The sequence below is a fragment of the Lacerta agilis genome, chromosome 2 (genome assembly GCF_009819535.1).
Source record: "Lacerta agilis isolate rLacAgi1 chromosome 2, rLacAgi1.pri, whole genome shotgun sequence".
NCBI lineage: Eukaryota > Metazoa > Chordata > Lepidosauria > Squamata > Lacertidae > Lacerta > Lacerta agilis.
Genome location: NC_046313.1, coordinates 12740554 through 12764989, shown reverse-complemented (window position 1 = coordinate 12764989; position 24436 = coordinate 12740554). Strand labels below are relative to the sequence as shown.

The following is a 24436-nucleotide window of genomic DNA, read 5'->3' as shown; positions in this document are numbered from 1 at the left end:
ACTTTATATTATGCATAAATATTTATATTTTATCTAAACTTGTGCTGTAACAGCTTCTTTTTGGTGGTGTTTTTTTTAAAAGTAATTCCCCCCCCCCTCATCTGTTGGGATTTTTTTCCTCGGCTATGAGAAAGCTCTAGAGAGTTTGGAAGTGTTAATTGTTGGGCTTTTGTTTTGTTTTGTTATGGAAATGTTAAAATTTTTAGATTCAAACCCTCACACCTTAAAAGAATGAATCCAGGTTTGTCCTAATCTTGATCTTCATTAGGGGAGTCAGTGTATAAAATACCTTGTTGTTTTTTGAAAGTTACATGCATTTCCCCCCCCCCCCCCACTGGATTTTGAGAATTGCAACTAGAATAATTGGCCTTATCATCCAACTACTGGCTTTTTCTTCCCCCTTCATCTTGATTTGATATCAGAAAGGAACCAACCAACCCAACATCCTGTGAGATGCTCTGAACAGCAGGAAGAGGGGCATCACACTTTTTATATGAATAACCAAATGTGTTTGTTTTAGTGAATTTTTGATAATGTACAGTTTTTTGTGAATTTAAATTGATTTCTTTCTATATTTTTAGGACCAACCTCATTTTTAATAAGGTTTAAAAGGAAGAAAAAAAAATCTAGAATTCCTGTTTGTTTCCTTGTGATGTTTCCACAAGTACAGATGTTAGAGTGCTTGTCAAGTTTCAAAGAATAAACAAAAAAACAACCCACGTTTGATAGAGAAGAATGTGCTTGAGAATGTTGTCTTTTTCTCGGGGCGGGAGGGGAGGGCGTTGCTCTGCTACAAGCTGAACATTAACCACTCTAGACATGGACTTGTTCCCCATCCTGCTCTTTGGCAACCTGCCTCAGTACCCTGTTAAAATGTGGGCCAGGCTGTGTATATGCAATGGGTGCCAGAAAGCTTGAAGAGGCATCATTTTTAAAAACAACAACAACACATGCTCTTAATGTTGAAGTAGAGGCTGGGCAGGTGCATCTGTAGTCTATGATTTCATTGTGATACCGCAGAATTTAGGGAGGATGGTGAGTGGCGGTTCTTGGTGGACCAGTTCCTTCCAAATTGCATGATCCGTACAGGTGAGGTCACTGAATGTTTCATGACATTGGTATCTCTGGTCTACAAGTTGGGTGTTGTTTATGTTTATACAGACCAGCTGTGTTTTGTGTGCCTGGGTAGCTCAGTTGGTTAGAGCATGACACCGACAATGCCAAGGTTACATGTTCGATCCCCATATGGGAAAGCTGCATATTCCTGCATGCATTGCAGCGGGTTGGACTAGATGATTATCAGGGTCCCTTCCAACTCTAGAATTCTATGATCTGTGATTTCTAAAAAGGACGCCCTCTCCACCTTGAGTGTACATATAGCTTAAATTAGAGCTGTGTGGATCATACATGGAGGAAGGCCCAGTCTCTACAACTGGAATCCAGTCCAGCCTTATCTACTTTTAATTTAATTTGGCACCTGAGGTGGAAAAACCCAAAAGATCAGCTGTGCTGGAGAGAAATGTTTCCATCATGATAGCGGGCAACATTTCATGGAGGCTTTTGAAATTTGGTGCTTTTTAGGGCAGTGGCATTTTGATGAGGCTTGGATGCAGTGAACTATCCCAGCAACATCTTGCAGAGATACTGTAGTTTTCAGAAATCTTAAATTCTGTGGGTTTGGATGGCACCCAAAGTCCCATAGCCTGAGCCTCTCTTTACCTCCATGGTAAGGCAGTTGCTACTCCCACTAGTGTGTATAGAAAATTGTAAAATGAACATACAGAAAAAGTCCAGTAACCCCCACAAAGTGTGGAAAGTCAATTGCAATTCTGTTTACAGCTTGCAGAAAGATCGGTAATTCATTAGTGCTAAGTAGTGTGGAAGTTGTGTAAGAGACCAACTACAAGGGAGATCTTGCAATACAAGACCTGGTATGCACCTGCCACTGTAAAATAACGTACCTGAGTTCTCAAGTAGCTCCACCGCCCCGCCCCCCCTTTTGCAATCTAAAGAAGCTGAGATGAAGACCTTTAACAGTTGGCTGGGCTACAGAATATTGTGCTGGATGCAGACATCAGCTTCTAGGTAAACCAAAACTTCACACACAACCATTTCTTAAGATTGTGGATTAGTCCTCCATTCCAAGTTGGGGGAAAACAGCCTTCGCAGCAAGCATACATTTCAATCGGTGGGGCAGCCTTTTTACTGTTCTTTAACATGAACCTCTTGTGCATAATAGGACAGTTCAATTACGTTGAAACTCTTGACTTTCCAATGCTCCACCATTTCGGGGAATCTTGCTATCTACATTGCCAAGGTGTTCTAGAGCAGATTGCCAGTTTACAGGAGACCTGGCCTTCCGATATGCCCCATACATTTCAGAGTATATCTAGAATACATATGATCGCAAATAGCCGCCCCCAGGGAAAAGACTGATTGAATTTATTGGGTACTCTTCATTGGTAGCAATCCCGCTACTAGTGAAAGGATCAGTAGAGCTGGTGAAGTTGTCTGCCAGCAACACTGGTCCATCATCCTTAACTTTGTCCCCAATAAATTTCCACAGAACCTCAAGAGTTTCCTGGAACATAGTTTGAAACCCATTATAATGACATATTTTGTCTTAAATCGCTTTAATAGGGAGAGCATGACCAGCATCTCCTTGGAACTGTTTAATGATGATGACGAGCTAAAAGTAACTCTCTTTCCAAGAAGCAGTCAAGCCACGTTTTTTTTCCACCTTTTATTTAAAAACAAAAATTTGTTCAAAATGAGACCAGTCAGAGCTCCACAGAGGGAAAGGTGTACAGGGGTTGAGAGAGAGAAACAGGCCTGGCTGTAGCATGGAAGATACAAAACTATAGAAACTTCTCAATTAAAAAAAACTTGTACAAATAGTCCTAAGTATATAAATAAAACTAGCAGGTAAAATGAACTGAGACTGTGGTTGCGGGCGGGCCAAGAACTCTCACTGTGTCTGTGGCAAGTGGAAGCACAGAAGAGTTGCCTTTTGAGAGTTCCCGGGAGCTTTGAATGACTTGAGTCAGAAACAGGGCAGAGGCATCGCTCAGAGTGCCAAATGCATGTTTACAGGAGACTCATTTACATCCATGGCAAGCATGTGGTGGTGGTGGTTTTTAAAGCAACAATTTAGCTGTTATGTTCCAATGTTATGATGATGGACTTGGGTGTTAAAAAACACACTAGCCTGTAGCCTTGCTGTAGACATGAACCAGCATGAGATGGGTATTTTTTAAGAGTGGGTGCCTATTGCTATCTGCTTTAAAGGCCATTTGCTACAGGGCAAGGCATCAGTGCAACCATCTGAACCACCAAGGGCGTATTGCTCCAGAGGAAAGTGCCGACAAGCTATAAACTTTGTCCCAAGGTATGGGGTGGATTGGGCCTTGTGTTAGCTCCAAGCAGAGCTTGAATCCCCACCAGAGCTTCCTCCTAGAGACGGGAAGGCAAAGCTGAAAAACACAAAGTGCTCTGCAATCAAGAAAACCCTTTCTTTAAAAAACAAAATTGTTATTCTGGTGTGATCCTAGCGAGTAAAGTATTTCGAGGAAACACTTGTTGCTGACCCTCACTTTTTTTTCCTTGCCACTCAGAATGTTAGTAGCATAAACTGTTTAGCTCCTGGACAGACAAAAAGTGAGATTTTTGGAAGACAAAACGTTGACTTTTCTCCTTTTGCCCAACTCCGAAACAATCGCCAACAGCTCTAGGGATGCTGCCTCTGACAAGAGGAAATACGTGGCAAAAACAGAAGCAGGAGGCCATAGCACAACCTTGTGCCCTGCTGGAATAGAATTGGTTTGGAATACTATCTGCTTTATTTACTAGCCTGTCTGGAATTGCCTCCACCCCACTGCCTACTTTGATGGTGCTGGGTACGTGTGTGTGTTTTGAGCTGAGGTATTGGTATTTGTCAAAAGCATCACTTCCTTTTGGATAGAAGAGTCTCCCCAAAGAGCAACAGCTGCTGTTTGACAGCCATTAGCTCGGAAGTGTCTTACTTGGCTGTGCAATCACTTTTGGGCAGCTTAGAGCAGCCATCCTGTATTGTAAGACAAATACATCCAGCTCCCTATCCTCTACAATGAGCCAGTTCTGGAAATTCTAACAGCACAGCAATACCAAAAGTACTCTACCCCCTCCAAATTTCACTGACCTCTGCTCATTTTGATTCTGCAAGCCGTGATGGCCCAGGGCAAAAAGTTCATTCCCTCAAGTATCTTTTGCTAACAGGGATCGTTGCTAGTTGAGTTTGGTGGTTTGCAGTCACCTCAACACCCAGAGAGAGATTTAACCTTCAGAAATAAGCGTCAATGGTTTAGGTGGAGCTGTATAACCTGGGGCCAGTGATTTCTTTTCTCTTAAGGAAACCAAATTCCTGCAAACTCAGTATTTAGCTAGAGCCAGAGTATGGAGTCTGAAAGCCTGTTCATGGCAGGCTGGTTTAAAGGCAAGATCCCTTGTGCTGTTATCCTTTGACCATTCAACTGTTCCCAGGGGGGTCCAAATAAATCCACTGTTTTGCTTCAGCGAGCACTTTTTAAAAATAAAAAAGGCCGTTCTGAAAACCAACAATGGCTTATGCCATTCCTGGACTTCACTTCTAGGTGGAAACTTTGCAGCATTCATCACTTGTACTCACTTACGAATTCTTGCCGTGCTTGGGGGGGTCTCACATTGAGGTCACAAAACTGTGCCCTACCTGTGTATCAAAGAATCCTGCTCAAGTTCAAAGAAACGAACTAACGCAGCGTCAGCACACTTTACAAAGGAAATTTTTAAAAAGCAAAATGTGGTACATCTTAACAAAACTCTCCAGTAATTAGCAGCAACACAGGGGTTATTAATCTTTTTTTTTTTTAAGAAAAAGACAAACATTTCTCTTCCACACACCCCCCCCCCGAAACAAAGCAGAGGAGCCCAGAGGGTTTTCTAAGGGTGAGGTGGGGGAACTTGCCCCCCCCGGAGAAGGTGCAGTTTGCCGGTTCAGGATGTACAAATGAACTGCAAGTACGTGTGAGGTAGATGTGTAGCTAAGAATGACAAAAAACTGGAACTGGTGAGCATAAAAATGAAGGGACCTTCTGAACCGGGTTTCTTTTATTTCCCTCCCCCGAATAGCACCAACAACTTCCAAGGAGGACAGGGTTTTGATGCAAGCATGGAATCGGCAGGCAAAGAGTTCTGGATGGAGGAGCTGGTTTTTGTTTCGTTTTTTTAAATAAAAAAGTTACCAGCATTTAGGAGAGACAAAGGTTTTGAGGCTCGTCTACAGTCTACTAGGTCTCTGAGGCAGCCAGCTGCTTCCTCCTCCTCTTCCAGCATGGTGGGAAGGCTGGGTGGGGGCAAGCATGATGCAGGAGATGACAACAAGGGCGGGTGGGCTGGTTTGTGCAGAGGGAAGCTGGGCCAGAGAACAGCACAGAGGCCTTGTTGGGCATAGAGTGGGACAAGGCTGCAAGGTCCTTTCATTCACAAAGTGGAGAAGGAGCAGATCAGGAAAGGCCTTAACTAGACTGGAAGTTTAAAGTGCAGGGACTGGTTCCCCCCACTGGCAGAATGGGATAGGGGAAATCAAGGCACAAGATTAAAAGAAAAATCTAGCAGCTTAGAGGTCCATGCTCCTAGGTCCCAGGGTTTTTGCTCTTTTTTTGCCTTCGGTCCCTATGCTACGCTCGCAAATCATGCTTTTTGCGCAGTGGTCAATTCCCAGAGTGTAGGAAGGAGCAATGAGGATGTGAGCGGAAAGCTCAGACCGTGACTTTGCTCATCGTCTCCCATGAGAAAGCTGCAGCTCGGGTTTAAAGCAAAGGTGCTGCACGAAAGCAGCCAGAAGCCTACCTGGCGCAGGCGGGGGGCGGGGGATGAGCGGCGCCATTCGACAGCTGGCCTCTGCAGCCCACGGAGGTTGTTTCTCCTAACTGCCAACCCTCCTTCCAGACCTGGGACGATGGGGTCAAAGGGGGATAAATGGCCCCAAATGCCATGATTTGTTTGTCTATCATAGGTGTGCCCCTCAGGAAAAGAAAAGCTAGGAAGTGCTTTAGTGAAGGCGGGGGGTGTGAGAACAGGGCTTAAGACCATGGGTAAGCTTTGCAGTGGTGAAGTGTAGGGTCTCTATCTGGGCCCACAGCACACAATCTCTCATGTCTGTGCACGTCCACCTTTTCCCCCACTGCAATCTTACTTTCTCTCACACTGCATTAGCATCCAGCCTTATGCATACCCTAATTCTTCCCTTTACACCCTATCCTTTCTCCTTACCCACCCAGCCCTGGCCACAATCTCTCCCTTGCCCTTGCCCTCACTACCCCCACCCTCGGCTTCCCCTCCTCTCATGTCGTTTCCTCGCTGTTGTTTAACCAGTCCTTGCTTCCTTTCTGCATGGGACCGGGCCTTAACAGACAGTTGCATCTGACTTAAGACTCGGCTCAGGTAGAAACCACACTCCATTTCTGTTCTGGTGCAGAGTGGCACCAGATTCGCCCTAGGAGACCTTGTTTATATCTTTGGCAAACAGAAAAGAAAAATGGGGCAAAGAAGAGGTAGGGACATCGGCATGAACGCTTAGGCCGAGGCTGCTCCTGTCTTCCCCCTCTGCTGGGTTTCGACATACACGAATACATCTCCAGTCCCAAAGGCTGCCTTGATGCAAAATGGCACCCAAACTCTTGCCTTCCTCTGCGTTCCCTCCTCTCACCCCATTTCCACCAAGAGCTACCTCCTAGTCCAAATGAGAGTGTGACTGACCAGTAAGCAAGCTTGCTCCGGGGGGGGGGGGGCTGGAATAGAGGGAGCTCTTAAACACACCGGAGGAGAAAGCAAATGAAACAAGTCTGCAGAACAACTATTTTTTAAACAGGATGAGAAGGAAGCATGGGCAACAGCTAAGCAATTTGCCCCGATCAAGAAAACTGGGGCAGCGGCTTAGGATGGCTCGTACGCGCAGAACCCTCCACTCAAACCTGGATGGAAAAGATTTGTAGGGGGCTGCCAAGTCTGTTGCTGCATGGGATCTGTTTAGTTTTGTGCTGCTGGCTGCCCAGGGCAGCTCCTCTTGAACAAATGCAGAGAGACTTCCCAGCAGATAGATTGGAGTCCCTAACATACGACGGATACGGTCTGTGAAATGCTGACCCTATAGTAAAGCCAATTCCTTCAGGGCAGTGAGAGAGACGAAGGAACGCAGAAGTGAAATGCAACTAGCCTAGGAAAACATTGCGACGTAGCTACTGCCGAGATGGACGTCAACCTCAGTTTTGGGAAATGAAACTTATTTAATAATATAGCTGCATGCCAGCCGTGAAACACACACACACATTGAAAAGACCATTCCCACAACATTCCAAAATACACTCCTTTCTGAACTGGAATTTAATCCCAAAAAGATTCGTAATCCACGAAATCTGTGGCGCGCACAGCAACCCCACCAGGAAGGCTAAAGACTGCAGTCCCAGGTTTGAAATCAGAAATCATTTCATGGAGGGTGATGCACAGTCACTCTGAAACCAGCACAGAAGTATTTGTATCCATGATACCGAGAATTCCTTGCCTCCAAACCAGCTCTTGTTATAGATAACTAGTCACAAATGGCAATTGGGCCGTTTCAGGTGCATATGCATTCCTATGCACAATGAACACATCCAGCCAGTTCAGAAAGACCCAGATAAATATTGCATCCAGATATACATCTAGATTAATATCTGCAACTGCATCCCTACGCACTTCACAATGCTGTTTCTAGGCATGGACCTCCCTTGATGGAGCTGCCACACTTTGCTGTGTTCCTTATTTCCCTAAACAGAATCTTACGCATCTTGACTTACTGAATTCATGGGACTTAGAGGATTGCACTTTTTGCTACAACTAACTTTTGCTGGACTGAGTTTATTTCTTTGTTTTATATTTTGCTAGCACTGCAGAGGTGGAACCAGAGCAGGGTCATAATCGAAACTCAATTAATCTGAAAAAAGGGATAGTGGGAGTCCCATAGACACCATGTTTTGAGTGGGGTTTGTTTTCCTTAACCATGGTTTAAGTGTCATGCCTAAACCATGGTTAAATGTTCCTTCTCCACTGAGCAAACCATGGTTAAGACAGTTTCTCCATCCTTTGGCCTGCAAGATGACAAGCAGATCTTGCTGGTGTCTTATATACATGCCCTCTAGGAGCAGGTTAACAGAAGCTAACCATGGTTTCAGTATATTCTGAAATACTAATCAGAGGCGGCAGCAAGCCATGGCTAATGTGAACCATGTTTAAACATTATGTTTGTATTGAACCATGGTTACAATTTAATTCTAAGGACATTCTTTTGAAGAAGATCAAAGCTTTTCCATGGCCACGTGCATCTTACCTACATGGGTTGAATAAATCATATCCTTGGCTACCAGCATCAAATGTCTATATCTAGTGTATTTCAAGCTTTGCTAATTTATCTGAGTTTATCCATTAAAACTTTGTTATCAGAAGCCTTATATAAAACGGTAATTAAAATAACCAATGTAAGAGGGGAACATAATTTCATGCTCACATACTTAATTGGTTCTGCAATAAATCAGACGTAAATCTAAGAAAGAAGGCTCAATATACTGTTTTCACAAATCTCCATGCTCCTTTTTTCTCTTCTTTCAAAACCTGGGATTCTCTAAGCAGTTACGTACTACCATTTGCCTGAAATACCAACACATCTGATCATGTTGGACAAGCAGAACCCGCAGCAAGGAAATTATCCTGCGTAAGTTGTATTAAAATTAACGACAGTGGCAGAAGTGCTCCTGGGAAGCTTCTAGCCATGTCAATCCCAACAAAACTTCCTAATGGATCGGTGTGATCCAGAGGGATTGCATAGAGGACTCAGCCGAAAACTTAGAAAGTGACTTCTGATGATGTGCAATGTATTTTTTTATATATTTATATTTTGTGGCGGTGGGGGTGGGATATCAGGAAATCTGGTGCAAGAGTGGAAATGTTCGTGCAGACCAAAAGTATTATTTGGGTTGCTGACCAGATTTGGAGCACACTAGAAAACCAATTAACTGAGCATGAATCTTTACAGCCTGATCTAAGGAACTGCTGCGGACGGCACAAGTTGGGCGTGTCATGTGCTACACCGAAACTACATTTTTGAATGCTGTGGTATGCTGGCACCCAAATGAAGTAAAGACGGAGTTGGGGGAAAATAAGGCAACCAGCTCTCATTTTCTGGAAACTGCCACTTGGGTAACAGGATGGTGATGTGCGTAGGGGGAGTTGTTCTGCACCCATATCTCTATGGTGCGGTGCCCTTTTGGCCATTTGAGTGGAACACTGTGACAGGCGAAGTTCAACAGAAACACAAGACACCTTTTGCTGATTAATTTTGGCCTAAATCTCTTCCCCTACTCAGTCGGCTGTTAGGTCTCACCCTGCAGACGTCAGTTTAGCCCCTGCTGAAAAGCTTTCAGCGATGAAGGTGAGCAGGGGCCCTATGCCCAAATGAAGGCACTTCAGTTTAGCTCAGCACCTTGGGGTAAATCGTCAGCTTAATTTGATTCAGTCTAAGCTCCAGGCCAGGGAAGGGGCACGAAAACAGCAATTCTGGGAATCGACTGATGTTACAAGCAGGGATTCCGGTTGCTTATACCGAGACCTCTCCCTTGCCGATATTTGAGGTATTAAATGGGGGTGCCTCGGTCCTGTGTTGCCACCAATTAAGGGTGCAAATTGGGGGGGGGGGGCTGAGGACAGACAACAAAGAATGACTAAGGAGCTATGCAAGGTGGGTGGGTGTAATGCACCCTTATCTTTCCAAAACCTCAAAGACTCCTGTTAGGGAGGAAAACCTGATCCCACTTAACAGTCAGGACAAAGTACAGATCCTTTAAAAAGAAAAGAAAAGCCCAGTTCTGCAGGGATACCTTCTCCCAGTGCCATCCTACATGTGCTGTGCATACAAACACACACACACACACACACACACACACACACACACACTTCCACGCTCTCAATCCCTGGCTCACATGACCACCCGTATGGCCCTCTGCAATTAGTCCTCCCTGATTGTCAGCTGCATAAGAGCTATTTCATCAAAGGTATGAGTTGGGCATCAAGAAAGGAGGAGGGGGAAGGTTTCTCATGATCGCGTCCGGAGGGGGGAGTGGGAGGCGGGAAGCAACATCTAAAAACAAGGTGAAAAGGGTCAGCTTCATGCCAGCCGGGCTGATTTTATGGTGGAAGAGAGGATAAGTCTTTTAGCACCATCTGGTTGGGAGAAAGCAGGGTTTTTTCGGGGGGGGGGGGGAGAGGAGAAAACGGAGAGAAAACATGCAGAGGTGTCTAAAGCACTTGGTACCTTCGAGAGGTTCTCCAGGGAAACGCGCTGTAGGAAGGGCCGGATTATTGCACATAGTCTCCTGCTATTGCGAATCTGGGGAGCCAGAAACCAAGGGCTTGTTTGGAGGGGGGCGGGTGAGGAAGGGAAACGTGCATAGTACTAGGATATCTGTTTCGAGGTGGGGGTGGGGAACTCAGCCATCCCCTGCAAGGTGCTAGATGCTCCATTTTGTGTGTGAGGGTGGGTTTTTTTTTTAAAGCATCCGGAACAGACCTCCCCACCCCCGCCCCCCCCCAAATCCCCGCCAGCTGGAAGCATCGACCTCTGCGCCCCCAACTGGTTTGCCAAGAAAAAGAGAGGCTCTGTGCACCTGGGTTTGACAGGCATGCAGGAGTCGGAGGGGGGGGGGGGCATACGGCAGCACAGTCCGGACCGCAGGCAGCAGAAGGCACTGTGTGTGTGTGTCCCAAGGGGGGGTCGGGAGGTGGGGCAGGAGAGGGCAGGAGGGCGAAGCGCTGTTGCTGGCAACGCGTCCATTCAGTGTCCAAGAGTCCGGAAGCGACGACACATCACGGGGCAGAGCAGGTTCCTCAATCAGTTTATTGTTCCCCTGATCCAGAGCAGGGCGGGCGAGGGGGGGAAGTCCGTGTGAAAGCAAAGAAGGGTCTGCGCAGAAGCTCAAAACAGAGTCCAAAGCAATCCAGCAAGAACCGGTCCCGTCGGACAGGGTAGAGGGCAGAAATCGAGGTCTGGAGCAAACTTTGTTTCTTTCTTTCTCTCTCTCAGCTGGGGCAGAACTTTTGCCCCCCCGCAAAATAGTCCGTTCATCAAAAGCCACCAGCCACTTCATCTCCCTCCTCCAACTTGACAAGTTTTTTTTTGCAAGCCTCTCTTGCTGCCGTCAAAAGTTCATATTTTTTTTTGTAGTTTTCATTTTTTTTGTAGATTTTTTTTGTAGGTTTCCTTTTTTGTTTTTTTGTAAATTTGTCTTTTTTAGAAAAAAAAAATACCCTCTTGAAATAATAAAATAATCCTTTCAAAGCAAAATTCCCACCCCTCCCCACTCCCACCCCAAGGAAGAAAAAGAAGAAGACGTCTGCATTGATTTTGTTTCCCCTAACAGCTGCGAGGTGGGGCTTTCTCAGAGCATTTTTTTTCTTATAAAACAACAACAAAAATATTCAAACACTTTTGCATATTTGTCCTTTAAAAAATCTTTTAAATGACCAAAGAAAATAAAACAAAACAAATTCAAAGGAGCAAAAAATAAAAAATAAAAAAATTCCTCCCAGAGTTGGAGAGCCATCTTTCCAAAAAAGAGAGCGAGGAAAAAAATAACAATAACAATTGTTCTTCTCTGGGGAATTTTGTGGCATCCAAAGCGTTTGACTTTGCTGTTAACAAGAAAATTAATGCGCAAACACACGCACACACAAAAATGTTTTCCTTGTATTAAAATAGTCCTTAGTCCATCTGTACATCTAAGGGTCGGGGGGCCATATCCTTTCCACCCCCACGCTAACCTCCTTTGGTTCCTCGGTGTCAAAAGTCTATTGCGGTTATTTCCTTTTTTAAAACACAAAACAAAAACAAAAACATCATTTTTTCTTTGCAGGAAAAAAAATGGTTCCATCTTCTAAACGCAGCACAAATTAAACAAAAATAAAAGTTGTCTCCCTCGAAGTGACTGCTCAGAGCTGAGCTGCTCGATGGTGCTAGAAGGATGGAAAATGGAGGTAATTACGAGGGCGGGTGCTATCCTGAGTAGGCCCCTGCTGAGCTTGTGGCCCCAGGGTCAAGTCGAAGCGGTCCAGCCTCTGGCACCATCCCCAGCCCTCCTGGAACTGGCTGATAACCAGGCCTTAGACAGATGTTGCTTTTGCCCTCTGGGAGAAATGGAGCTGTCCTTCCGTGCCCTACACAATACCTCCCCACTTCCACCTTACCTGTTGTTACTTGTTGTACTGGTACGAGTAGGCAGCATGATCCGATGGGGACTCCACTGTCACATGGCTCTGCTGGCCACTGTTCTCCTGTGACAAAACACCATTAGGGGAATTGGGGTGGGAGACTTTTCTTCCCGAACCGAACCTATCAGGTCGACTAAGTTGAGCAAGGCCAAGTTGGATCTGCACGGGTGTGTCAGGCCTACTGTGCACAGCGACTCATCTCCGGTTGGTCTTGCCCCCATGAAGCAGCTGGGAAGACTGAAGGTCCCCACCTCCCCACAGCTGCCTAAGTCCCCTCCTCTCCAGAGTTCCCCCCCCCCAAGCAATCTGAGACTGTGCCTGCGTGAAGTGAACTTCTCCTCTGCCCTCTTCATGCCTCTCCTGGTTCTGGGAGAGCAGCGGGGAGAGGAGCTCATTGCAGCAAAAGCTGGAGACCCTATGACTCTTCACTAGCCTGTCTCTGATTCTGGACTTCTCTCAGCCACAGACTCTCCCTGCTCATTCAGCCCTGTTACCTCTTCAGTTGCCAACACCTCCTCCTCCCAGTCTTGTCCTTCTGACAACTCATTGTTGTCCCACCACCACTCACCGGGCTCTGAGCCTTCTTCCCTTGGGGGTTCCCCAGCTGGTGCCTCTCACCATTCCTCTGACAATCTCCTAGTGTAGGCCTTGCTCTCCACCCCATCCCCTCACTTCCCTTATTGTGTTTTTCGGCGGCTCTAATTTGCCACCTCGTCACACACACACACACACACACACACACACACACACAAGTTTGCTGCTAAGTTGTGTAAGCAGAGAAATGTGACACCGCCTCTGTTGCTTGGCAAGAGAAGGTTAAAGGGCTCTTTGGCCAGGCCTCCACCTGCATGGGAATGAGTCAGCTGGCCGAGGTGATCTGGATGCCCCCTCAAGCCCTTACTCAGTACAAAGATGATCCTTGTTAAACATTAGCTGGAAACCAAAGTCCTACACCAACTTAAAATGGTTCGGTAGAATGATACTTTATATCTCCTAAAGCCAGAGGGCAGTAGTGGGGAGGAAGATGGTTTCACAAAGGTCCAAACAGGCCAGACCATTTTGGCAGTGGGATTGGGAACTAGGTTTATTTCTCATGCATGCAAGCACTGCCTTTGAACACGGTGGTTGGGGTCTAGGCCTGGGCTGTGTACACACCATAATTTAAAGCGCGCGGGCGCACACACACACACACACACACACACACACACAGTCCTGGGAACTGTTAAGGGTGCTGAAATGGTAGCTTTGTGCAGGTCCTAAGATTGTTTCAGAAGTGGGTGCTTAAATGTGTCTTAAACTTATGGTGTATACAGTGTTATTTTTCTAGAAAAGAGGTTTCAGAGCTCGCAATGAACTTCTCCCTTGTTCTCTTAGAATGGCAATGGCATTCACCTGACAGGGGCCGGAACTGAGCTCCTGCAAGTTCTGGCTGAGGGGGGGGAAAAGCCCTGGGTGTGTATACACACTGGATTCCTCCCTCCCTCCCACCCACCCACTTGCCTGTTTTAAACACACAAATGCGAAAAAAGCTTATTGCTGCAAGCTAAAGAATCTCTGCACAAACAGGTGCCTCATCCCTACAGCTGTCCTTAGGCCAAGATAGCCTGGCCACTATAATCCATGCTCTGATAATCTCAGGATTGGATTACTGCACTGTGTTCTAAGCAACCCAGGAGCAGAAACTAGCGTTGAATGCTGCAGCTCCGGTTACTTTACGGCAGGGGCGGGGAACCCCTTTTTGGTTGGTGGGCTGGATGCAACTGTGGCCAACCCTTCATGAATCACATTTGACGGCAGGGCTGCCAATCACATGACCTCACACAACACCAGGAGGACCCGACCCCTGGTCAAAGCAGCACGTCTCGTATTCGGTGCCGCTAAACGCAAGCAGCAGTGGTAAAGGGGCAACCAGGAGCCTGCTCTCCCAACTGTTCCTTTGCAAGCATGTCTTGCACTCAGCAGCCTTTAAATTTGGCAATGAATGCTAGTGGGTTCCTGCGTGGATCCAAGCCCAGCAGCACAGCTTGCCCCACGTCGCTTATGCCAGCCACACTTGTGAAGGCACAATCAGGAACACACTCTAAGGCTCTCAATTGTTCCTTTGCAGCTGCAGCTTCATCTGATGTCAGGTGAGCGACAGGTATGCCTGGATGGGGGATGGTAACTTTGTGGGGCAAATTAAGAGTCCTGGCAGGGCCAGAGGTTTGCCATGCCTGCTGTATGATGTCCCAAAGTGGAATCTTTCAGGAGCGGCCCTGGTTCCTGGGACTGATTTAAAGTTTTGACCTTAGTTGCCTAAAGATGCAAACGGCCTAGGGCCCAAATACGTAGCAGACAGCCTCTCCCAGTGCATGCAACCTGGGCTTTAAAATGAGTGGGGAGGCCCTGCTGGCAATGTCTGTTATAGGCACCCAGAACAAAGCTACCACAACAATTACAGAAGTCCTTCCTATTAGAGAGATGACTGGCCAGTATTGCCTTTAGTCATCTTTTGAAAGCACTCCCCCCCCCCACCTGGTTTCTGGAAGAATGTGACCTAGTGCGCCGCATTCAGCTTCTTGCAAAATATTCAGAATTGACTGTGATGGTGTCTGCTGTGGAATACTTTGTACAGCTGTACCTTGGAAGTCAAATGGAATCCATTCCAGAAGTCCGTTCGACTTCCAAAACGTTCGGAAACCAAAGCGCGGCTTCTGATTGGCTGCAGGAAGCTCCTGCAGCCAATCAGAAGCTGCGGAAGCCCTGTCAGACGTTCGGGTTCCAAAGAACATTTGCAAACTGGAACAATCACTTCCGCGTTTTGATGGTTCGGGAGCCGATTTGTTCGGGAGCCAAGGCATTTGAGATCCAAGGTACGACTGTACTATGCATTTTGTAATATAGTATTTTGTGTAGGATTCCGCCCTCTGATTGTCAGATGAAGAACGGTCTAGAAATAATGGTTACAATAATGATCAGTACTAATAAAACAGTCCCCAGCTGTGGTGTGTGTGTGTGCGTGCGTGTGTGTGTGTGAGAGAGAGAGAGAGAGAGAGAGAGAGAGAGAGAGAGAGAGAGAGAGAGAGAGAGAGAGATATTGGTGCCTGGCATGCACCCCCAACTTAGGAAGAAATAACAAAAGGGCCTCTTACCTCAACTGCGACACTAGAGGAAGGCACAGGTGTGTACTGGGGGATGTAGGCTCCTTGCATAGCTGCTGCTGCTGGCATGTACTAGTGGGACGGAGGGAGAGGAGGATGTCAAAAAGGCACAGGGGATGTGGGCAAAAGCCCCTCCGACAAGGGTAGAGGAGGAAGAAGACACTTACTGTGCCAGCACTGCTGAGGGACAGGTGGCCCAGCTGCTGAGTTAGGGGCCCCATCATGGAAGTGGGCTGGATGGAAATCGCATGGTCCATGGTAGGTGTCAGCACTGTGCCCTGCTTAGCAACAATGACGAGAGAGAGAGAGAGAGAGAGAGAGAGAGAGAGAGAGAGAGAGAGAGAGGTTAAAGAAAAAAAAGTATGGGAATAAGGTAATGGAAGGAGAGAAGTGTCCATAAAGGGCCTGGAATAACTCATGGCAGCGGAGACACTGGCAGCAGTTAAAGGTGGGGCTCTATGTGGGGCTACCTTTGAAGGTGACCCGGAAACTACCATTAATCCAGAATGCGGCAGCTAGACTGGTGACTGGGAGTGGCTGCTGAGACCATATAACACCGGTCTTGAAATACCTACATTGGCTCCCAGTATATTTCTGAGCACAATTCAAAGTGTTGGTGCTGACCTTTAAAGCCCTAAACGGCTTCGGCCCAGTACACCTGGAGGACTGTCTCCACCCCCATCATTCTGCCCGGACACTGAGGTCCAGCTCCGAGGGCTTCTGGAAGTCACCTCACTGTGAGAAGCAAAGCTACAGGGAACCAGGCAGAGGGCCTTCTCGGTGGTGGCGCCTGCCCTGTGGAATGCCCTCCCATCAGATGTCAAGGAAATAAACAATTGTCTGACTTTTAAAAGACATCTGAAGGCAGCCCTGTTTAGGGAAGTTTCTAATGTTTGATGTTTTATCGTGTTTTTAATATTCTGTTGGGAGCTGCCCAGAGTGGCTGGGGAAACCCAGCTAAATGGGCGGTGTATAAATAAATTATTATTATTATTATTATTATTATTATTATTATTATTATTATTATTATTATTATTGAAGTGAAGTCAGAAGAAGCCTCTGTGATGTAAAATAATTAGGTGGCATATGCTGGCTGCAAGCCAGGGGTGAAGTTTTTTCTACATTCATCGTGGTCCCCTCAGCTTTCTGACGGCCTTGGGGAAAGGGGGTGTCATCTAATATCCTGGACCGGAACTGGACAAGGGCCTCAAGCTTTAGGTTGCTCTCTCATGTGATGCTTAGATGACTTTTTGCATCTTCTGCTCTGCATTCTGCATCAAAATTAAGTTTATGTTCCAAACAAAAAGGGTGTTACTTGCAAAAAAAAAAGCCCTTAGACAAGAACTCCAGGTGGATATTATGGGAGGAAGGGGTCTCACCGTGGGCGGCATGAGGTATGACTGATGGTGCATCCATGACGGGCTGTGAACCTAGAGAGAGTAATAGAAGTAGATAGTTATCGGTAACACATTTCACTTAGTAATTCTTGGAAAAGCTCTTAAAAGTCGGCCAGTCTTACTATCCCCATATCACTGATAGGCAAAGGGCCGAGAGATAAGTGTCTGAGGTGAGATTTGAAGCAAAGGCTTCCAGATTTGCAGCTCACACTCGTAGGCCCAAAACAGCTCTATGACAGTAGATGTTTAAATCAAGGCCTGTGCTGATCACATACAAAGCTGGGGATAAGAGAGAAGTACCTGGTAGGAAGAAACGGGTGACGGGAGATAAGGAGAGAGCGCAGTCTGGGCAATCATCCTGTTGGGGGCCAGGCTGTAGGGTGTTGTGTAGAACCTGCAGAGGGTGTGGGGAGAAATCGTTAAAGCGCTTCATACGGCTTCAGAGGAGGCTAAATGTACAGCCCTTCCCATAGCCTCACACATATGCAGATCTTATTCTGCCAGGTCTCCTCAAAGGCTAGGACCAGATCGCCTACCAAACTATTTCTTGGTTACAATACGAAGAAACAGGGAAAGGAGAAGACATACCCATTTTGTAGCGCTGTTGTGGGGTCATAGGTCAAGGTCATCCCACCCTGCATGGAAATAGTAGACAGTTCATACGTGGCACCTCCCATTCTCCTGACCCACCAAGATCTCAGCTCAACCAATCAGCAACTGCTTCTGTGCCTTCCTAGGGGCAGGTTGCAAGCCTCACCCTGCTTAGTGGAACCCCTGATGATGCCACCTCAAGTAGTCTCACAGGCAAACTCCTGCAACCAGCCAGGACCCTAAAAGCAGGGGCGGGGAAACTTTTCTGCCCAATGTGCCAGATCCTAATCTCTCCAACCCGTGGCAGGCCAAATTGGGCAGGTGGGTGTCCCCCTGTCAATTACCTGACGTCCACCAATTCTGCACTTTGAAGCCCCAATTGTCGGGGCTTCAAAGCACAGCACAGGGCTGTTTGAAAGCCCTTTGCAAGCAGTGCGGTGATACGCCTTAAACCTCCAAAAATTGAAGGCTTAAAGAGCTCGCAAAAGGCTTTCATACAGCCCAGCACTGCCTGTTTGGTTTCTAGACGTTCAAAGAGCAGCACTGGAAAGGAGGAGCGGTTTCCACTGATTGGAGCAGCTTTACCTTCCTTGTTCAAAGCGCACTCTCATCATCAACTGATGGGGGGTGGGAGCGCACTTTGCTCCATCAAAGGAACAAAATGAGCTCACTTTAAGCTCTGAATTGAAAGTCTACTCTTACCTGCCCCACAGCTGACGTCGTGTATTATCTCAGGTGTAGGGCGTGGCTTCCAAAAAAATGGGGAGCCCTGGCAGGCGATGTTCAGCCTGTGGACTGGAGGTTCCTCACTCCTGCCCCAAAGAGAATGTCTAATCCCCAAGCCTGCACAACCTAAGGCCAGCCCACTAAACCAAAGGCCGTCCACCAGCTACACGAAATAGCCATAGGGCTGGTCTCTACCTGCTGCTGGGCGCACCCCCCATTCCCTGCTGCCCCCTCCCTTACCGTGTCATTCTCCCGTGGCCAAGCTCGCCCGTTCTGCACGTATTTGCCCTGATTCTGGCGCTTCTTCTGGCCGCCATCAGCAAATTTGCAAAGCAATGGATCTGGAGGTGCTGCAAAGGGAAAGGAGCATTTTGTGAGGGGGAATCCAGCTGCACTGCAAAACAATACAGCATAGGAAAAGCTTTATCGCTTGACTCTGCGGCATGCAGAAAATGGCTCAGAATTCTTCCTTGCTGTTCCTCACAAGCGCAGTCCACACATCCTCCCGAGACAGTCTTAGCTGCCAGGCTCCCACCACCACTCAAGCCTCACAGCCAATGGTGCTTCTCACCTGGGACCCCTGGAGGTGTTTTGATATATTTGCCATTGAAGTGCGTGATGATAGCTTCACACTTTTCTGTAGACTCCATCCTGGGGGAAGAAGCAGGAAAAGAAACAATTGAGGATGCTGGGCTGGGGAGGGTGTCAATGTACCGGTAAGTGGAGGGGCCACACTTAATTGCAAAGTTATAGCCCGCCTGCTCCAGGTCACACTGAGATTCCTACAGACGTGAAGCAAAAGCGGCATAAAAAGAGAAAGAAAAAAAAAGCAAATGCTGTTCTAGGTTGCATCAACAGAATTCTAGTGTCCAGATCGAGAGAAGTAATAGTACTGCTCTATTCTGCCTTGGTCAGGCCACAGCTGGAGTACTGTGTCCAGTTCTGGGTGTCACAAATTAAGAAGGATATTGACAAGCTGGAACGTTTGCAAAGTAGGGCGGCCAGGATGATCAAGGTGTTGTAAGAATTTTAAGGTATTTTATTTATATGTAATAATTGTTATTAATGTACCAAAACAAATAAGGCCACATGTCTGAAAAACAGCACAGACAGGCCTCACTCCATTTTGACTCCCAACTGACCAAGTATTTCTTTGTCTCAGGAACAAAGGGGGGGGTTGCCCCTCCAGCTACTCAGCAGCCCTCTGCCTGAGTGATAATCTCTGGCAACCTGATATCTGAGTGTCAGACAAAAGGGTGTGATTAACTTGGCTGGGATATAGGGAAATGTAAATATCTTTTGTTTCACCTGATGGGTTTTTGGTGGAGGGCAAGAGGAGACATGGGGGCAGGGTCCAAGATGCTCAGATCACTGCTACCAGACCCTCCCAATTTGTGATGTAATTCTAATGTATGGAGGGGTGGTCTTGAGCTGGAGGGGGGCAATTTCAAAAGTCTATATAGGAGCTTGCGCGCCTTTGTTCGGGGTCTTTTGCTTGCAAGACACCCTGCTGCAGCAGTTTCTAATAAAGGGCTATCGCCTTGCCTTGGGAGATTCTGTATCGTCTCTATTTATTCATAAGTGCTCTTGAGAGGAGGGGAGCCCTACTAAGGTTCTCCCCCGGGTTCGTGGACTCCCTTCTGGGGTTGAACCTAATTTTTATGACAGAGGGTATGGAGGAATGGTTGATGGAGTTGGGTATGTTAAGCCTGGTAAAGAGGAGATTGAGAGGAGGTATGATAGCCATTTGTAAATATCTCAAGGGCTGTTACATGGAAGATGGAGCAAGGTTGTTTTCTTTTCCTGCTCCAGTGGGTAGGACTGGAATCAATGGCTTCAGGTTACTAGAAAGTACATTCCGACTAAACTTCAGGAAGAACATTGTGATGTTAAGAGCTGCCACCCACCTTCTTCCATCAGGGCTTCTGTGCCTATAATGGTTGTGTGTGAGAGAGGAATTCAACAATAACGCTTTCCCCAAGAGAGATATGTAGAGATGGAAAATCTCTAGTTGCTGAATTTCTGCTTGTCAGAAAAACTGCCCGGGGTGAGCTAGCAATCCTAAGTAGAACACTTCTATCTTATGACCAGTTTTTTACTCCTTTCCGCTCAAGGATTCACATGTTAAAAGTGATTCAGTGAGTACACATGTAAAGAAAAGTTAGACAGGAATCAGCTTACTATGTGACTCTACCAGAATCTAACCCACAGACATGATTCTTTAGGACCCTGCCTGCAGATTCCACTTTGGAAAGTTGTGCAATGAACATTTCTTTAAAACTGAATCCAAGAGCTCAAAGCTTAACATTGAAACAGGCCTGGAAAGCCCAAATAACTGAGATTCATTCTATTTTGGGACCGAGCACCTGTCTAGAATCACTTTCATCTCCAGGCAACCAGATGCATCAAATCCAGTGCTGCAAGAAGCTGCTGCAAGGTTGGCATGTGTTCATACACTGGTATGCTATAATAACTGCACACATTGTTAGTATCATAATAATTCCCTTCTAGCTTTTAAGAGCTACTGGACTTGTAGTACCTCATTCCCTGCCACAAGGGGGTGCAAGATAATAATTGGCTTGGACATATTAGAGGAGGATGCCCACTTGGAAATTATGTGTAAAACCACCCGAATTTCTCTCCTATCCCATCAGGAACAATGATGTCCAGTGCCATCAGTTGGCTAGAAAATAAAGTAGAGAAACATGAACTCAGGCCACAACGATGATTTGAATGATTCAAGTTTTTCAAGTCTCTTATGGATTCTTCTTCAGCTAATAGAGTCATAAAGTTTTAAGGTTGACAACTCTAAGCAACCAGTACACGTTAACCTTAAAACTTTAAGACTCTATTAGCTGAAGAAGAATCTCTGAAACAGGGCCTTGTCCTGGCACATTAATTTCACCTGACATATAAACTTTAAGAAATAAATCTATCCATAAGAGACTTGAAAAACTTGAATCATTCAAGTTACAGGTAGGTAGCTGTGTTGAGTCTGCCAGTCAAAACAAAATAAAATAAAAAATTCCTTCCAGTAGCACCTTAGAGACCAACTAAGTTTGTTCTTGGTATGAGCTTTCATGTATCTCGTATCTGAAGAAGTGTGCATGCACACAAAAGCTCATACCAAGAACAAACTTAGTTGGTCTCTAAGGTGCTACTGGAAGGAATTTTTTATTTTATTTTGTTTTGAATCATTCAAATCATTGTTGCGGCTTGAGTTCTTGTTTCTCTGCAATTTTCTGCATAGTAAATAAAGTAGCCATTGTTAAGGTACAATTCCTAATTCTAATTTAGGGAATGGTGCAATCCAAAGTGCCCCCCTTGGGTATGTTGATGATGACAGAAAGCTGCAAGGTGGTGCTGGTTGGAGGAGGAGGAGGAGCCAGGCCCCATCTGGTGTAAAATGGAAACCTGGCAGCAGGGGGCATTGTAGGACAGAACAGGAGAAGCTGTCCCAGCTAATACAGGAAGCAGGGAATGTGGGAACTGAGATGGCTGTGTCCACCCAGATGTGTGTGAGCAGATAAAGACCACCAGGGTACGTCTGCCTAAAAGTACTTCTACAGCCTGGCAAATACCTTGCAGTGAGTTTGACATTTGCAGAAAGGGGATTGATTGAAAAACTCAATACAGTGGTACCTCGGTTTACGAACTTAATCCGTTCTGGAAGTCCGTTCTTAAACCGAAACCATTCTTAAACTGAGGCGTGCTTTCCCTAATGAGGCCTCCTGCCGCCGGTGCCCTTCCACTGTTCAGATTCCGTTCTTAGACCAAAGTAAAGTTCGCAAACCGGGACACTACTTCCGGTTTTGTGGAGTTCGTAAACCGAATAGTTCGTAAACAGGGCTGTTTGTAAACCGAGGTACCACTGTATTGTGAGTCACACAGCGTCTTGCAATAAACCAGGGATGGGCGACCTGTTGCCCCTTAGATGTTGCTAGGCCCCAACTCCCATCAACCTCAGCCAGCATGCCCAATGGTTGGAGAGATAATGGAAGCTGGAATCCAGCAGCCTCTAGTTTTCCCACTCCTGCACTAAACAATATGGCCGCTGCATGTATGTAGGCAAACAGACACAGGGATGTGGATCCCCTTGTTGAACAGAATGCCTAGATCAGCTCAGAAAGGAAACTGCAGCCTTGGACAACTTTGTGCTCCAAGCGAGCAAGAAACAGACAAACCTATGTAACCTCAAGGTTAGATTACTGCAATGCATTATACGTAGGGCTGCCTCTGAAGACGGTTTGGAAACTTCAGCTAGTGCAGAATTCAGCGGCCAGCTTGCTCGCCGGGGCAAGACGGTTTGAGCATATTACGCCAGTCCTGGTCCGACTACACTGGCTACCAATTAGTTTCCAAGCCCAATTCAAAGTGCTGGTTTTGACCTATACATACACCCTTAAACGGCTCAGGACTGCAAAACCTCAAGGACTGCCTCTTTCCATATGAACCTACCCATACCCTGAGATCATCTTCCGAGGCTCTTCTTCATGTGCCTCCTCAACGACAGCTCCGGAGGGTGGCAACACAAAAATGGACCTTTAAGCCCACTGGGAAAATAGCCTTATCTGTGGCTAAATTCCTCTTCCTGGCGCTCAATTGTCGGAAGCGTAAAATCGAATGCCTTGATGCGGGTTATATGTATGAGGTTTACTAGTGCTGTTCTATTTTTAATTGTGTATCCCTCTGGTGTTTTTAGTTCTATAATTTTGTATTGAGAAATGTTTTTCTTCTTTCTGACTATCGGTCGAATAAAGGATTTGAAAATGGACCTTTTCTGAAGTGGCTCCCCATTTGTGGAATGCTCTCCCCAGGGAGGTTCTGCTGGCGCCTTCATTATACACCTTTAGGTGCGAGGCAAAAACGTTCCCCTTTAACCAATTGGCCATTGGCTGATTAACATCAGATGCCCTTTAAAAATGTGTATTTTTATTATGTATTTTGTGTTTTTATATTGTGATTTCATGTTGTGAACTGCCCTGAGACCTGTGGGTATAGGACGGTAAACTAATTTAATTTAACAACAACAACAACAATAATAACCATCCACACAAGGCCCTAGGAATAGGGCATCATATAAGTGGAAATGCAAACATTCCCCCAGGTGAGGGAGCGTGTGTTTGTTCAGCATATCTGCAAACCTTCCATACATAAGGGAGGGTTTGTCCTAGCAAGTCCCTGTGCAAAAGCCCTTGTGGAAACAAATGTTTGGACAAAGGCGTCTAGGTCAAGACTCAGCCAGGTGTGGGCTTGCTAGCCTCTGCGTGGCCAGTGATTTCTGGGTCTCTGTGAAAGCAGAGCGGCGCAGCGACAGAGACAAGTGAGCACATGTCTGCATGGGAAGGTGCACAGGCACGCCTGCCTCAGGGAGCATACCGGCGCAAGCTGCCACCATTGTGTGAGGCGAGATCACATGAGTAAGAAGCCAGACCCCCGGCAAGGGCTGGAGCACAAGGAAGTATGCCTGTAGACAGAGAAAGCCCACCACCCTCCTGACCTGGCAAAGCCGACCCCCCGGCTGGTGCCGCTGGCGTCGCGAAGGATGCGCGTGGAGATGACTTGTCCAAAGGGCTTCAGCATCGACTCCAATTCAGCCTCGTCCATGCCCAGAGGCAGGTTTGACAGGTAGAGGTTGGTGGGATCCTGCTCCTGTTGCTATGGAAACAAGAAAGTCAGGCTGTTGCCTAGCAATCGTCCATCCCGTCCCTGGGGAATCCTTCCTTTCAGGCAGCCCCTTCTCTTCCCAAATTCACGACACTAGCCGTTTCCCAACCTCAGTCATATCACAAAGACTCTCAACGCCTAAGAAGGAGGCAAGGCACAGAATTTGGTCCGTGATCACAGTCTGCACCCCTGGAGAGCCCTGTCGAGAAATACACTAGTCGTACCTCTTGTTACGAATGCTTCAGGATGCGTACAACACGGGTTACGAACGCGCCGAACCCAGAAATAAAGGAACGCGTTACTTCTGGGTTCGGCGGTTCGCGCATGCGCAGACGTGTCAAATGACGTCACATGCATGTGCAGAAGTGCTGAATCGCGTCGCGCACATGCACAGACATGGCACTTCAGGTTACGCACATCACGGGTTACGAATGGGGCTCTGGAACGGATCCCATTCGTAACCAGAGGTACCACTGTACTGTACTGGGATATTATAGGGCATCTTAAGGCTTAGGATTTTGCGTATCAGAGGGACCCATGATTTCATACAGAGAGTTAGCGCTCGTCCGAAGCTCCGTTCGGCCTGCTACTTTCCCCAGGAAACCCCAC

At 46.7% G+C, this 24436-nt stretch overlaps 1 protein-coding gene across 4 annotated transcripts in view; it reads right to left on the bottom strand.

Moving 5' to 3' along the window:
• Positions 1–11451: 11451 nt before the first annotated feature.
• Positions 11452–24436, bottom strand: part of RBMS2 (RNA binding motif single stranded interacting protein 2) — a 66814-nt gene continuing 53829 nt past the window's right edge. For all 4 annotated transcript variants that reach the window (XM_033138642.1, XM_033138641.1, XM_033138640.1 and 1 more), the window contains 10 exons: positions 23661–23818; positions 18732–18811; positions 18401–18510; positions 17432–17478; positions 17144–17237; positions 16826–16876; positions 15614–15724; positions 15438–15518; positions 12283–12369; positions 11452–12051 (listed from right to left, as the gene is read on the bottom strand). In XM_033138642.1, coding sequence (XP_032994533.1) covers positions 12289–12369; positions 15438–15518; positions 15614–15724; positions 16826–16876; positions 17144–17237; positions 17432–17478; positions 18401–18510; positions 18732–18811; positions 23661–23818 — 813 coding nt within the window. In that variant the 3' untranslated portion in view covers positions 11452–12051; positions 12283–12288. The remainder of the gene's footprint in view (positions 12052–12282; positions 12370–15437; positions 15519–15613; positions 15725–16825; positions 16877–17143; positions 17238–17431; positions 17479–18400; positions 18511–18731; positions 18812–23660; positions 23819–24436) is intronic.